General features: G+C 32.8%; 1 protein-coding gene across 1 annotated transcript in view; it reads right to left on the bottom strand.

The window, feature by feature from the left end:
- Nucleotides 1–202: 202 nt before the first annotated feature.
- Nucleotides 203–16672, bottom strand: part of LOC134684696 (uncharacterized) — a 36100-nt gene continuing 19630 nt past the window's right edge. The window contains exons 4-7 of the mRNA XM_063544001.1: nt 13896–14052; nt 4638–4754; nt 4021–4197; nt 203–555 (exon numbers count right to left, since the gene is read on the bottom strand). Coding sequence (XP_063400071.1) covers nt 203–555; nt 4021–4197; nt 4638–4754; nt 13896–14052 — 804 coding nt within the window. The remainder of the gene's footprint in view (nt 556–4020; nt 4198–4637; nt 4755–13895; nt 14053–16672) is intronic.

Genomic DNA, 16672 nt, shown 5'->3' with positions numbered 1-16672 from the left:
AATTAAAACTTAAATCTATCAATATACGGACGTTATCATTTTCCCATTGATACAATCGTACTATAAAGTATTTTTTGTTTAAATCTTTATATTTCATTTTATTTCGAAATTATTGGTTATTAATGTTTTTTGTTTGAATATACAATTGAAAAATCAAAAAGTCAATGTCTATTTAAAATTTTTAACAATATTAACATATTTATCATACAGTACGTTTGTCATTACCTGAATAACCATCGTTACTCGGTAGACCTGAGGAAAATTCTTCATGTACTAGCAATGTTGTTTGCTGGAAATCCAGAGTTGGTATTGCAGTAGTTTCTTTGCGATCTGGAACTGTTCTTCTTAGAGATATAGACGTTTGTTCAAGTTTACGTTGAAATGTAGTGACGAGTGACAGTGTAGAAGATGGTTTAGAAGGTGCATTAGTTGACGTCTTTCGAGATGTAACACAAAGTGCGGGAAGAAGATCACTACACCTATGGATACTTCTTTCTACGTCACCATTTTGTTGTATTCTGGCAGCAACACAAAATTCAGGATATCCTGCTCCATCTTAAAAGCATATTCAAATAAATCTGTAGAACAAGGCTATGTTGTATGGCATTTTAAGTTGTGTAATTATTAATAACACCATTGAGGGTGTAAAAGAGACCCGACATTGTATAAATCAAAATATAGTTTTCCTAGCTAGTTGGTCACTTCTGTATGTGTTACATTTTAATGTTGTGTTTCTGTTGTGTCGTTGTTCTCCTCTTATATTTAATGCGTTTCCCTCAGTTTTCATTTGTTACCCATATTTGTTTTTTTTCTATGGATGTATGTGTCTCGAACAGCGGTATACTACTGTTGCCTTTAGTTATTTTGTTTTCATTTAAAGAAAAAAAACTATAATTTGGTCATAGTTGAACTAATACAGGGGTCTTTGACATTTTTTGTACTGTATGAGTGTTGTGCAATGTTGGATGCCTTGACCTTATTTTTTCCTTTATATTCTGGCATATGGTTGTACAACTGGCAATACAAAATTAAATCATACTCTGTACCATTGCTTATTATACTTTTTTCTATAAATACGTTAACAACGGGATGAAAGAAAGAGCATACTAAAATAAAGTTCACGCAAAGAGAACGTTTGTTTTTAATTTATAAACTATGTTCTATAATGGTGACCATACTCTGAATATGAAATAACTGTCATTACACCTGAAGACAATGCTATTTTGTTGTTCTTGATGTACTCAATTATGTGTACTCTTTCTGATTTGCGTTTTTTTAGAATCATTTAGCACCAGGAATTTCCAATATTACTTGTACATGTATATGAAAAGTCAACCATGAAAAAACGTTGATGCCGTATACGGTCACATGACAAAATTATGTATATGAGCTGATAAACAAAACAACGTCAGCCAATCAGAAGACGCGGTACATTAAAAATTAAATTATTCGTGTATACTCTAGAAATTCCTAGATGGGTAATTTATCGTTTTTGCTTCACAGTAGCTTCACAGTTATGTCGATCCATATTTTCAGTTCTTTTTATTTTTTCACCTTGAAATAGCTTGGAATAAAAAGTCTTTAGACAGGTAGGTTTCTAGATTTTTATTTTCTTAATAGGAAAGAATGCCAACATTTTTACGTAAACTTTTTTGATAAAACTAGGAAAACAAAATAACATATATTCTTCACATTGCATTGTAAATTATGAAGCTGTGACCCCATATTATGTTTATGCTTTATTATGTCATCACGTCAGTTTTGTTCCAATTGTTCATGATTTATAAAGAGGTTTTGCATCGGTTTATTCAGCTGCAACCACTGACTTAAGAAATCGTAATGGAACTTTCTAGTAACAGAACATTTTTTATTGTAAGTTTTGGAAAAAAAGACAAAACATAGTCTTGTAACAATTTCTTAAGATTGAAAGTTTTTGACATACGATAATACAGAAGATGTGGTTAATTACCAATGCGACAACTTTCCATCATACTTTGGAATCTATAACAACGCACCTATTCTTATGAAGTTATTTTCCTACAAAGTGTAAGTGGTTTATCAAAAATTAATTGATAAGTTCTGGCTGGGATTGAGTGGGAGAGTAAGTTTATTGTCCCCTGAGGTGTAACTAACACCCATAGGTGTAGTCGAGGGCAAAAGTTGCATTGTATCTGAGGGGGCAATACACTTATATTTTCACGACTATCCAGTCAGTAAGTGTTTAATTATCTAGAGAAAGAGATAACAGACAGTACAAGTCGGGGTTAAATTAACAATCGTATTTTAAAATGCAGAAACCCAACCATACCTTTTAACATTTACTTCATATAGATCATGAATGGTACGGCTACGTCCCGCATTGACGCCAACCCTAGACACAATAAATAAAACGCGACAATAGATTTAATATTCCACTCATATATTGAATCTATTGTCCTCCGAGGTGCAACGTTTGCCCTGAAGCGTAGCCGAGGTTAAAAGCTGTATTCGAGAAGACAATTAACATATTATTCCAGGAATATCCAGTCAGTAAGTGTTTTATTATACCGAAAGAGACAATACATGTCGAGGCTAAATTAACTATGGTAACATAAAAAGCAGAAAAAAACCGTACTGCTTAATGTCTACTACTGTAAATTCAGAAATTATTGCGAGGTTTTTATTATTGCGAATATTGTTTACATCAACCCTACATGAAGATACAACAGGTAAAACGCGACGTCATAACTGCAGCGGTATTCTAAACTTCTTCCAATCCCGTAGATAATGCTGAAATTCCTCGAAACATAATGTCGCTTGCGGCCAAATAATTTCGTCGAGAGATTATCTTTGGAAACTATTGACCGGTCAAATAGTTTAAAACTTACAATTTGAAAATAAGTAAAACAAGTAAAAACTATTGTGTACCTATTTTATACAGATAATTATAACTGAGGTATACCTAATTCAGTTAAGATCATTTAAGAACCACGTATGGTCTTTTATATATTTTAATAATAACAATGAATGAATATGAAATTCAAGATAATATTTTGCAACGTACGGTTAAACTGGTACTTTATTTACACTGTACACGTCGTTCATATGAGTTGCTTTCAATTCATAGTGTACAGAGTTGGGACGGTACTGTACTGGTCAATCGATAGCCTGTATAGCTGGATTAATTGTTAACTGTCTGTTGTGTTGGCAATCATACAACATCTTCTCACTTATATTAATCTAATTGCTCCAATAAAACCGAATAGAATGTACTTTTTAAAAAATCTTATTGTATTTGCTTCTGGATCTTGTAACACAAACAATAAAGCAGTGTTTATTTGAATGTGATCACTTTGCTGTGTATTCATCTGATTTTTATTATTAATTCATATTTGGCACTATATTAACATTAGATGTACATGTATGTTTCAGTATGATACAGTTATTTTGATTGGGTAACAACTATTTCGCGTCCTTCTGAAACTAACATGCATTACACAATAAAGATGACACGTAGCTCACAATAAAGAGCACTACTGGTAAATTGAAGAAATCGTGTTTTCATGATCCTAGCTAATAATATGTAATTATAAGTATTGAAAGCTTATTTTTGTAACTTCATAGGGGTGTAAAAGTGTTGACCCTGCGCACATATTTAGAATGATGCACTGCCGCGCGTCATACGAAATGTACTTTGATCAACGCTTTTACACCCCCAGGAAGTAACAAAAAGAAGCATTCAGTTCTTAAATGAATGCGTATTTTGGTTATTTCATGTTTTATTTTTTTCACTGTGAGCTTACATGTATGCGTTGCAAAAAGTCGATGAAAAAGCTTTAGCTGTAGAATTAATTTTGTAATGTTCGAGACAACAACATTTCAAAATGTGTCTATACGTATAACGATCATTCGAATAAAATAGATTAATTCGCATGAGTTAAGTCTTCATATATAAAATTTTGTTATTATTCTTTTTGCACCAACACTAATGGTATAAACAATGATGCAGAAGTAGAATACATATTACCTTCATTTGCTTACCTAATATTCGTTTCCAACGTCTTGTATTGGAAAGCCAAAATTTTGCATAAAAACCCATTTCTTTCATTTTGCCAATGACTGTGTTATAGCTAGCAAGGGTGCCACGTTTGCAATTATTGAAGGCATCTGTCCAATTAGTTTTAGTACTTTTTCTTGTGTAGAAAGCTTCGTAAACCTCTGAAAATGAGTTATTTCAAAAATAATAATATTTTGTACAGTGCATTCACTACTGGTTATTCGATTTCTTGTTTGACCCTCTTTCACTCTATGTAGGATGGAAGGTCGTTCTTTATTTGGTGAAACACTAAAAAGCTGTTATGTTTGAATAAACACAAAATAACGTAAAAAGGAACTATTAATTTAATATATGTTCCACTTTTCTGTATCATTAGACTTGTAATTTGTTTTCGTTACTAGTAATAAATAAACAAGCGTAACAATTATTATTTTCAAAAATAATTCAAGCAAATTCTTTACCGCTTTGGTTACTGGACATTGAATCTTAATAGGTAATAAGTAAATTTTACGTATACTTATACACACACACATCCATCCCCACGAACACAAAGCAAACAGCTATCACCCCCACACACAGATCAATGCGTCTTTTAACTTACCATTGTAGCATTTCGGGTGCAATTCGGTTGCACAATTATTTGCTTTGAATCTCCCATTTCGGTTATCAAATTCCAAGCAGTTACCAATAAAGGTTTTATTTTGTTCATCAATGTTAACTAAAATTATAAATAGAAAATATCAGCTAAACTAAGGGACGACATCAACATATCAATGTCGAATAAACTATAGTTTGTGGAAACAAGGGAATTGTAAACATTACTGCAAGTTTTGTAATCCGATATAATTTTTTGGATTGAAAAGTACAACTTCAAGTTTGGCCTTAAGATATTTTCAGACATTTTTCATGAAAGAAAAGTCATCAAAGCAGAACGGAGAGTATATTATTTTCTATTTTCAATAAATAATTCTCTTTTCATAAACTGACATTTTTTTTCAAATATGAAAAATAATGTTCACTAGACAATGAAACGGAGAGATATCCCGTTGTAACACAAAACAAAAGACATAATTTGCACATATCATGTTTTGCAGGTAACAATAGAAAAAAAATGTTATTGTTACCTGCAATATACTTATAATAGAGTTTCCCTGTCTGGAAATACATTTCGTTTATTAGTCCAGGACGTAACACTAATTATTTCGTATTACATTTCCCAGTTACTGTAGCCGGTGTCTACACTGCATAGCGGTCTGTGAAAATTTTGTTTTTATCCTTTAATTTTGGAAGTAACGAATGTTCTGACTGGCTGACGTTATTTTGTTTATAAGCCAATTGACATATTTTAATTATGTGACCGTGACGTCATCAACGTTTTTTCATGGTTTTCTATGGTTTGAAATATAATTCAGAATTATATTGTAAAAAGATAACTTTAATATGTCTTTTGTCTATTCGAAATAAATAAATTAAACATGTCGTGCACACTATTAAATAACCCGCTACGTGCGTTGTTCAGTGTGCATCACCTTTTTTTTTGTTATTTCGTTATAGACATAAAAAAAAATATATTACAGTCGTTCCTTAAATAAACTGATTTTGTTAATCCTAAGCTTTATCTGGTTTGTTGTTGATAATATGCAGCAATTTAAAATTGTATTACAGTTTACGAGAAAACACTTAACAGAGATCAAAAATATTCACAATATACTTTCAATTTAATTTGCGGGGAAAATACATAACACTTTGATCCTGCTATGTCGAGTCCGAAATGCAATCCAATTTTGTGAATATTAAACTTAAAGTAGTTATCAAAAGTACCAGGATTATAATTTCATACGCCAGACGCGCGTTTCGTCTACATAAGACTCATCAGTGACGCTCAGATCAAAATAGTGAAAGGCCAAAACATATACAAAGTTGAAGAGCATTGAGGACCAAAAATTCCAAAAAGTTGTGCCAAATACGGCTACGTATTTACTCCTGGGGTAAGAAAATCCTTAGTTTTTCGAAAAGTTCAAAGTTTTGTAAACAGAAAATTTATAAAAATGACCATATAATTGATATTCATGTCAACACCGAAGTGCTGACTACTGGGCTGGTGATACCCTCGGGGACGAAACGTCCACCAGCAGTGGCATCGACCCAGTGGTGTAAATAGTTATCAAAACTACCAGGATTATAATTTCATACGCCAGACGCGCGTTTCGTCTACATAAGACTCATCAGTGACGCTCAGATCAAAATAGTGAAAAAGCCAAAACATAATATACAAAGTTGAAGAGCATTGAGGACCAAAAATTCCAAAAAGTTGTGCCAAATACGCCGAGAGAATATTGTGTTTTACAGATGTATTTTTTCATCATACTCAATGTTCAGTTTGCACGTCCAAAATAAACTAATTGCAGTTTCGAACATATTCAATTTCCTCATAGTTAAATAATGAGATTCATTCAATTGTGCTTTAGCACTGCAATTACTAATTTCAATACATACATCAAACTTTGTTTGGTCTAAAGATGTATGTTAACTATTAAATAGTTAGACATCGTTAATTATAAGACAATAGAGGTATTTCACATTTGAACAACAAAATACACCTTTATATGTTGGTCTGACTTATGCAAAAGTGGTTTTGATTTGTATATTTTTAAATATTGATTTATTTTACTGCCACACTGTGTCTAAACCACACCGGTGCTCGATGCTATCTAACATCCGGCACAATGACGGAACACCAATAGACAAAAGAAAGGTAGGTTTCTCCTAATTGTTTTTTTCTTTTTATGATATCGAAGAATATATTTACATATACAACTATTTTCTATTGTGAGATGCAATATTTTCTACAACCGTTCTCTATTAACGGAGAAATAAGTCAAAATGCATGTCAAAATGACAAATTGAGTGAACCTTGCCTCGAAATTGTTTAATTTCTCGTTAAATTGTTCACATTGTACGGAAAGAAAGGTACGGGAAGATAGATATTGACACGGAGATTGCAAATTAAGTTATTATGAGCATCTCATTAATTGTATCTCTGTGTATGGAACGAAAGAAAAGGGTAATGTCAAATTAAAATAAACCGGTTTCGTCAATGTTGTTACTACACAATCACCCGGTTTCGTCTATATATATCACCCGGTTTGGTTTTTTTTTTTTAACAAACAATTTATGAAAAGCAACTTTGGCACGGATCTGAACATTGTATTTCGAGAATTTAAATATATATTTATTGTAAGGTAAACTTGGCGTGTTAAAATCTATTTTAAACAGGCACTTTTGGACATAGTTAATTATGATAATACACATTTTCCTAATGAAAGGCGTATCCCTTATTTCACTTAACTTCAAACTTATTTTAAATGGTATATAAATACTCAATAGCAAACACTGGTATCTAATTATTTTGTAACATTATTATATTTTCTTTGTTTATAATAGTAGTATGTAAAGATGAAAAATAAAAGTATGTGTTTTGATTGTGCCATAATTTTATTTTGCTATACTAAATTATATACACTATGCATTCAATCATTGACGAACAGTCCCAAACCGACTATAGTCTATACTGTTCTGCACAAGTTTATCATGCATGCAGTCCTGCCAGATTTTCTGGTACTATATATACTGTGTTCCTTGCGCACTAAAGCAAGTTTTCACACTTAAGCATCCATAACATAGCAATGAGATTTGTATCTTTCTCCCCGTTTCTGGTAGGCACATTTATTTTTCTATAGGCATGTTTTTCACATTATTTTTACAGTTCAAAATAAAAAAAAATACATTCCAAATTCATCTTTTTTACAGTTCGAATTCAATTGAAACTTCAAGATAACTTTCGAAAACAATATCTGACAGTATTGTATTTTCAATGTGAATAAAAGTTGGTTTGCAAAACATGACCGTCAATTATATCTAGGTCTTATTTAGAAGAAGTGACGGTAACCACTTATCCCATACACATTGACAATGAGACAACTTTCTTTTAGACACAACAATGATGTTGAAATAATCAAGTTTAGGTCACCGTATGTCTTAAACAATGAGAAAAACACACAAACCGCATGAAAGCAAGCTATAACAGGGCCCTAAATTATAAATGTAAAACAATTCAAACATAAAAACTACCTGCCTATTTTATGTTCAAAACACATATGGTATAAAGCAACCAAAGACAACCATGGAATAACAAGCCTGTGACTCGGGAAATGGACTGAGTCAAAGTGTTGTCGCTGACACAAACAGTACAACAAAAGTACAAATAATAAAAAAATGATGAATAAACCTTAACTCGTCCTATGACAGAGTCTTTATAGTGAATTCGCTATTTGTGCCAAAACTTGTATCATAGTTAAAATTATCCATTAAATATGATAAATATACATGTATTCGCAGTTTACTATGAAATCCACTATATCTGAACTAGTATACATATTTATTAAGGGACCAGCTAAAGGACACCACCAGATGCGGGAGTTTCTCGCTTCATTGAAGACCCATTGTGGCCTTCGGCTGTTTTCTGCTCTATGGTCGGGTTGTTGTCGCTTGGAATTTGTATGAATTTTTCATGTTTAAATGCCCCCCCCCCCCCCCCCCCACCACTTTTTGTTTTTGTTTTACCAAAAAAAAAATCAATCCCTCTAAACCAAAATTTTAAACATCACCAAAAAGTAAACAGAAATTTATAGTATTTATATAACTAAGAAGTGTATAAAGTTTGATGCAGTTATAATACTTCGTTTTAGAGATATGGCGCGACATGTTAAAAAAAACCCACATTCCTGTTTCACTTACATGTTCTGCTTCATTGAAGACCCATTGTGGCCTTCGGCTGTTTTCTGCTCTATGGTCGGGTTGTTGTCGCTTGGAATTTGTATGAACTTTTCATGTTCAAATGCCCCCCCCCCACATTTTGTTTTTGTTTTACCAAAAAAAAAATCAATCCCTCTAAACCAAAATTTTAAACATCACCAAAAATTAAACAGAAATTTATAGTATTTATATTACTAAGAAGTGTATAAAGTTTGATGCAGTTATAATACTTCGTTTTTGAGATATGGCGCGACATGTTAAAAAAAACCCACATTCCTGTTTCACTTACATGTTCTGTAACTCAAAAAGATTTAATTTGATTTTCACTTAAAGGTTTACAGATCATGTTAAATTTTAAGAAAATAAGATAAGCTGTCCTGAAGTTACGGTGCGACATGTTTATGATGGACAGACGGATAGATAGACGGACGGACGGACGGACGGACAGAATGACTGATAGATGGAGGCACGGACGGATGGAAGGACGGACAGTTAGACGGGTGTATACAATAATACGGCCTGTCAAAATTGGGACGGGCGTGTAAAAACGCGAAGAAATGGAGAAAAAAATCGTAATTAAAGGTAAATATTTTTTATAAGAATATCGGCCAAGTCAATTTAGTTGTCTGCCTTATCATTTTCATATACAACTTTTATATATATTTGAAAAAAAATATGTATGGAAATCGATAAAAAGAACTTGATATTCGGCATTAATTATGAGAAACATAATCCAACTGACATAATCCGATTTCCCGGGTGTCCCTGTTTTTCTCATTTCTTATAATATTTTAATTCGGTATACACTTTATAAGATAAGTGGCGAATCTAGATGACGTATATGTTGCACGCCCCGACCCCACCTTTGGTTTCCAAAACTTTATTGATTCTTGTATTTAAAGATTTTGTAAAGCAAAAAATAATCAAAATATTGTTCGACTCGCTACGCTCAGCCGTATGTAAAAGTTGTTCGAAATACGCCCACTTTGAAATAAACTGAATACGTCTGTCCGTATATATTGTCAAAATATATTGATCAACATCAGTGTACGATCATCATAACACAATGGCGACAGTGCAGACTCTGTTTTTTTTAATAATGTTAACAAAATAATTATTATTGAATTGTATAGATGACCTGAGACTATTATACTAATTTGTACATAGCAGTATAGTGATAAATAAATTGTATTTTAAAGCATGGTAGTTGTAACCCTACATTCGTTTTCTATGCCGATTATGCATGCATATACATTTGTCTTATTATCAACGTTTATCCTTAAGAAGATTTATTTTTAACGATGGTAGAAAAGATTACATACATGGAATGATTAGCTTACTTATAAAGGTGTCCATTCTTTTGTGCGAGAAAATCACATATCAATTGTGTGTTTCGATTTTTAAGACCGTAAACTTTAATTTCAAGTTTAAAATTGTTCAACATATTTTCCCATAACTCATATAGAAAAAAACATATTTAGAGAGCTTTAATCTCAATATGCTGTTAAAAAATTTCGGAATGCAAAGTAAAATAAAATATATGTGTCGTCTATAAGAGTATGAATTTGCTAATTATTTATTTGAATCTGAGACTCATATAAATAATAAGCCGCTGTCCGGTGAACAACTTGTTTTCGAACGACCCACAAAACTCCTTTTGAACACTGAAGTTAAATAATCAATTCAAATGTAATGCGATTATGATTTTTTTTATTTGACCAAACCGGGTTATGCATTTTGAAATCTATGACGAAACCGGGTTGATACACTGACGAAACCGGACAGTTTGATTTTGACATGACCCATTTCTTTCGTTCCATACACAGAGTTACAATTATTGAGATGCTCATAATAACTAAATTTGCAATCTCCGTGTCAATATCTATCTTCCCGTACCTTTCTTTCCGTACAATGTGAACAATTTAACGAGAAATTAAACAATTTCGAGGCAAGGTTCACTCAATTCGTCATTTTGACATGCATTTTGACTTATTTCTCCGTTAATAGAGAACGGTTGTAGAAAATATTGCATCTCACAATAGAAAATAGTTGTATATGTATATATATTCTTCGATATCATAAAAAGAATAAAACAATAAGGAGAAACCTACCTTTCTTTTGTCTATTGGTGTTCCGTCATTGTGCCGGATGTTAGATAGCATCGAGTCCGAGCAAATTTTACCGGTGTGGTTTAGACACAGTGAGATTTTACATGGAACAATAAAAGAAACTAAACACACAAAATATCTACCTTTACACGCCTTTTGTTTAAGTTACGTTCTCTTTATATATTTATGTGCATTACCTTTTATTCACATATACATAGTACATCATGTACATGTTTCAATAGTACATAATACAAGTAACATCATTTTAAGAAGAAGCAACTTGAACCCCTTAATGTTTGTTAGTCATTGGTACACAGTGAGCGTATTGGTCCAATCTTGGATTGAGAATGTCAGAAAACACCATGCTTAAATGTTTACTAATAAGTTAATTTTGATATTATAAAAAAAAAAGGATGTTGAGATTCTTGAGCCCGATGGCGAGGAGATTTGACCAGGTCAATTTGTAAGGAGGTCTTTTTTAAAGACCGAAGGCGTGTTAATGAGTTAAAGGTGCAATAAGAAATCAAAAAAGATACTCTATGATATGAGATCGTCCTAAGTATCTTAATACATGTGTGTTGAATAACAATGAAAAAATGCACGTTCATGTTTGTAACTTACATAACTGTCTACTTGATGCACCTTTACCCTTATGTCACATATACATTGTAATAATACTTAAGGAGGCATAAAAAAAATCAGAAAAAAAATAAAAACATTTGTTTTTTTCGATACAAATAGTTATCAAAGGTACCAGGATTATAATTTAGAACGCCAGACGCGCGTTTCGTCTGCATAAGATTCATCAGTGACGCACATATCAATATATTTATAAAGCCAACAAGTTAAGGGCATACGATACAGTTACAGGGGAGGTAATGACGTTGCTAACGTAAAATGTTATTTTCGCGACGTCAAACTGTGATATATCGGGAAAAGATGCATTTTTCGACTGATTTTTATCATTCAAACTGATTTAATTTGAAAACGAGTTCATGGACCCCTATTTTTCAAAACGGCGGTTTGTTTCATTTTGCAGGGAGGTTATATGACTCAAATTTTATAAAACTGTAAATAGAGGATTTTTTTTAATTTTGATAAACATGCAGTAAAAAATGACGTTTTTTCCTCAATTCATGAATATTTGATAAATATGAGTTATTTCTGAATAAAAATTTGCATATTTTTTAAGGAGAGTTGACTTATGAAATACAGAAATTACCGATTATTTAACAAAAATCAATTTGTGTTTATCTTTTATAACAAAAAAGTTATGTCTTTCTTGCAAAAAGAAATTCCAGCCACAAATCTGAATTTTGAGCAAATACACAAAATTTCGACCACATTTTACTAAAAAAAGTAGCACATGAAGGTATATTTTTTATTACATATTTGATTTAATCAGGTAAAAAATAGCCTATATGCAAATTTTCATGAACTTGTAAATACAGAATCAAAACTGTATCGTATGCCCTTAAAGTGTATTGAGGATCCAAAATTCCAAAAAAGTGTGCCAAATACCCTTAAGGAAATATATATGCATGGGATAAGAAAATTCTTAGTGTTTTCGAAAAATTCAATGTTTTGTAAACTGGAAATTTATAAAAATGCCAACATTAATGATATTCATGTCAACACCGAAGTGTTGACTACTGGGCTGGTGATACCCTCGGGGATGAAACGTCCACCAGCATCGGCTTCGACCCAGTGGTGTAAATAGTTATCAAAGGTACCAGGATTATAATTTAGAACGCCAGACGCGCGTTTCGTCTACACAAGGATCATCAGTGACGCTCATATCAAAATATTCATAAAGCCAAACAAAGTTGAAGAGCATTGAGGATCCAAATTTCCTGAAAGGTGTGCCAAATACGGCTAAGGTAATCTATGTCTTAGTTTTTCGAAAAATTCAATGTTTTGTAAAGTGGAAATTTATAAAAAGGACAAATTTTGTTTATTACACAATTAGTTTTTACTCTATACTATGGTACAAAAAGTATCCAGACAAATCGATTTGGTTTGGCCCAAGATGACTTTAAGAATGTTTATATCATTGAAAACGCTCCAAATTATCTCGCTTTGGTGGAAAAACGTCATTGTTTACGTGTTAATCGAAATATCTTGTTTTCCTCATCGGTCACCTACATTTTGTATTATTGTTTTCGAACAAGCTGTACATAAACTAAATAATTGTAAAATAAGCGATTTCTGAAATTAAGATCTTTTTTCATTTCGATATTACCAATATTTTTCCAATAGGTCAACACAAAAAAAGAATATTAACAAAAATGTATGTCTCTTTCGGAGGCAGACTGTGAGCTTAAATGCACGCTGACCCCATATTTTTATTTTATATCTTTATTAGGTTTAAGACATGTAAGAGTCAATTCAAAGAAAAAAATAGCAAAGTCCAATTAGAAAAAAAAGTTGAGTTAGACCCGCGATAATAAATGTACCAGATAATTAAGGAAATAAACTCTAAAAAATATATTTGTTAGTCATCAAGCGTATTAGAAATATTCATCGAGTGCATCGTCTGTATCCCCATTAAATGGTTTGCTAATTGATGAGACTTTTTTTATGTATATAAAAAAGAAGAAATGGTATGATTGACGATGAAACATCTTTTCACAAAATACCAAACAAAAAGTTACAACAACAGGTCACCGCACGACCTTTAACAAAATGCAATGATCACAGTTCAATCACACTTTTCATGAAGTGAAACAAAATGTCCGTAATGACATGTACATTAGTTGTAAGTATGCCATAAACATCATTTACTTAATTCTTGGACTTTCGGGTATGTGCAAACTGTTAACCTTTTTCCAAGTCGTTATGTACGTATTGGATTTACATGACAGTATAATATAATCATTAGAGAATGTTGCTTAAATCAACACCTGTTATTTGTGTTCTTTACTCTCTATATTTACCCTTTTGATAAACAGACAGGAATTCCCTACCGCCTTCCGTGCCACAAAAACCAAACGGATCTCCCAAACAAGTTGCTGCATTTGTATCACACGATTTCACAATATATCTATAGAGATCTGTATGATTCGAACTTTGTAGACATAAACATGTGGATTTCTAAAAAAAGCAGCAGTTTTTATTGATATCTATATTACAATTATTATAATCATGAGATAATCATATACGTTAAAACATGTATTTTGTTCCATGTTGACTACTGATTGGCTTATGATGCAGTCTTCCATGGACAATATAATCATATAACTGAAGCTGAAAGAACTCAGGATTCGGGTGTTATTAGATTGCAATATGTTTTTATTTCGATTTATTTAATTGAAAGCAAGTTGTTAACTCACTTTTTATTTTTATTATGTCCCGTTTCAAGTCAGGAATATGGCAGTTGTTAGCTACAGTCCGTTCCGTGTATATTGACGTTTTCATGTGTTGTAGTGAAGTGTTGTTATGTTTGTGTCGTTGTCCTCTTAAAGATCTTAAAATTGATATGTTTCCCTCGGGTTTATTTTTGCTTGACATAACAAAAAATACCTTAGAGACTCCATAAATAGCTACTTGCTCAATTTCTTTTCTTTCTGTTCAATTCGATCGTGTATGTTATGTTAAGCTAGGTTCACACTGCCGATCAGATCAACTCGATGATCCCGATTGTCCAAATTTCCACGACCAAGCTCAACCAAATTCTTGATTGGGCCTGTCTACGTCTTCTACACGACCGCAATCCGACTGTACACGACCTTAACTCGACCATTCACGACTCCATCCCGACAACAAAATAAATACGTATTTGATAATTCCGATCAGTTCACGATCTTTACACGATCTTTACTGGACTAGCTAGACCAAATAAACTATTCACAATCTCAGCCTTATCTCGACCAGACCAGATCGACCTAATCGTAAATGGGTCGAAAGGATAATTGGGAATTGGTCGGATATGCACAATTTTAATGTAAAAACTTCCGATTTTTTATTCCCCGCAGCTACGGAGTAGGCATTAAGTGATACCCTTATCCGTCCGTACGTACGTACGTCCAAACATGACCCTTTACAATGTCATATTTGCTAGTTGGGGCATTATCAGTGTCCCATGGACACACTCCGTTTATTTGGTTATATTCAGTAGAAGGTCCGAGTAAAATCATACATTTAAAATATCTACATAGAAAAAAAGCAATTGGATTTGTGGGCAAGGTGGTAAAAGCTCAGAGAGACCGGTTAATAGCTGTGACGGAGCTTGAAGGATTCATAGAACTTAGAAGTTGAACAAGAAGGTGTAGACAGCAACGACGAAAATCTGGCCTACACGACGACCACTCTGTGGGGTGTACGAGAGACTTGCACTAACTCAACAAAGAGGAACCCAATGCTTATAAAAACTTCCTCATAGAGAACACTGATATGTAATGGTAGTTTTATTGCTATTTTTTTGGAAATGACACCACAAATGAGATTTGTCACTGGATAAGTACTTATGTTAGATAGCAATATACATAAACTTTATCATCTCCATTTCCTTGCTTTCTTACAAATAACAAGTATTGTTTGTCATATATGCGCATAAGTATGTAATAAGTTTCTTTCATAGATTTGATATCCAGTAGTTGAATGGTTAAAGATATTCATTTTCTTTTGCTGTATGGCAACAACCTGCATGTAATTGACAAAACATATTGCAAAAAGAGGGCAAATATGTCACATATTTCCCCAAAATTTGACCCAAAGTAGAATTTCAATCCCCTGGAGTGATACCATTTCCGAAACTGTTTACAACTTTACATATATATATCAAGAGTGCATGTCTTTCTAACCAAAGTTTAATAAACGTTGTGTGCGGTGCAAGAAAATTGGTACCGTTAATTTTATTACTACCACTGGGTCGATGCCTCTGCTGGTGGACTATTAGTCCCCGAGGGTATCACCAGCCCAGTAGCCAGTACCTCGGTACTGGCATGAATATACGGATTTTTTGTGTTATTAAAATTTGCTGTTACAAAATATTATAAATTATTATAAATTATATAAGGAATGTATCTCCCTCATGCAAAGCTCTGATTCCTTTCACGGATTTGGCTATACTTTTAGGACCTTTTGGATTATAGCTCTTCATCTTTTATATAAGCTTTGGATTTCAAATATTTGGCCACGAGCATCACTGAAGAGACATGTATTGTCGAAATGCGCATCTGGTGCAAGAAAATTGGTACCGTTAATTTTATTACTACCACTGGGTCGATGCCTCTGCTGGTGGACTATTAGTCCCCGAGGGTATCACCAGCCCAGTAGCCAGTACCTCGGTACTGGCATGAATATACGGATTTTTTGTGTTATTAAAATTTGCTGTTACAAAATATTATAAATTATTATAAATTATATAAGGAATGTATCTCCCTCATGCAAAGCTCTGATTCCTTTCACGGATTTGGCTATACTTTTAGGACCTTTTGGATTATAGCTCTTCATCTTTTATATAAGCTTTGGATTTCAAATATTTGGCCACGAGCATCACTGAAGAGACATGTATTGTCGAAATGCGCATCTGGTGCAAGAAAATTGGTACCGTTAATTTTATTACTACCACTGGGTCGATGCCTCTGCTGGTGGACTATTAGTCCCCGAGGGTATCACCAGCCCAGTAGCCAGTACCTCGGTACTGGCATGAATATACGGATTTTTTGTGTTATTAAAATTTGCTGTTACAAAATATTATAAATTATTATAA

The sequence above is a fragment of the Mytilus trossulus genome, chromosome 9, assembly GCF_036588685.1.
Source record: "Mytilus trossulus isolate FHL-02 chromosome 9, PNRI_Mtr1.1.1.hap1, whole genome shotgun sequence".
Classification (NCBI taxonomy): Eukaryota; Metazoa; Mollusca; class Bivalvia; order Mytilida; family Mytilidae; genus Mytilus; species Mytilus trossulus.
Note: the sequence above shows the minus strand (reverse complement) of the source record. Positions and strands in the feature narration are given on the sequence as shown.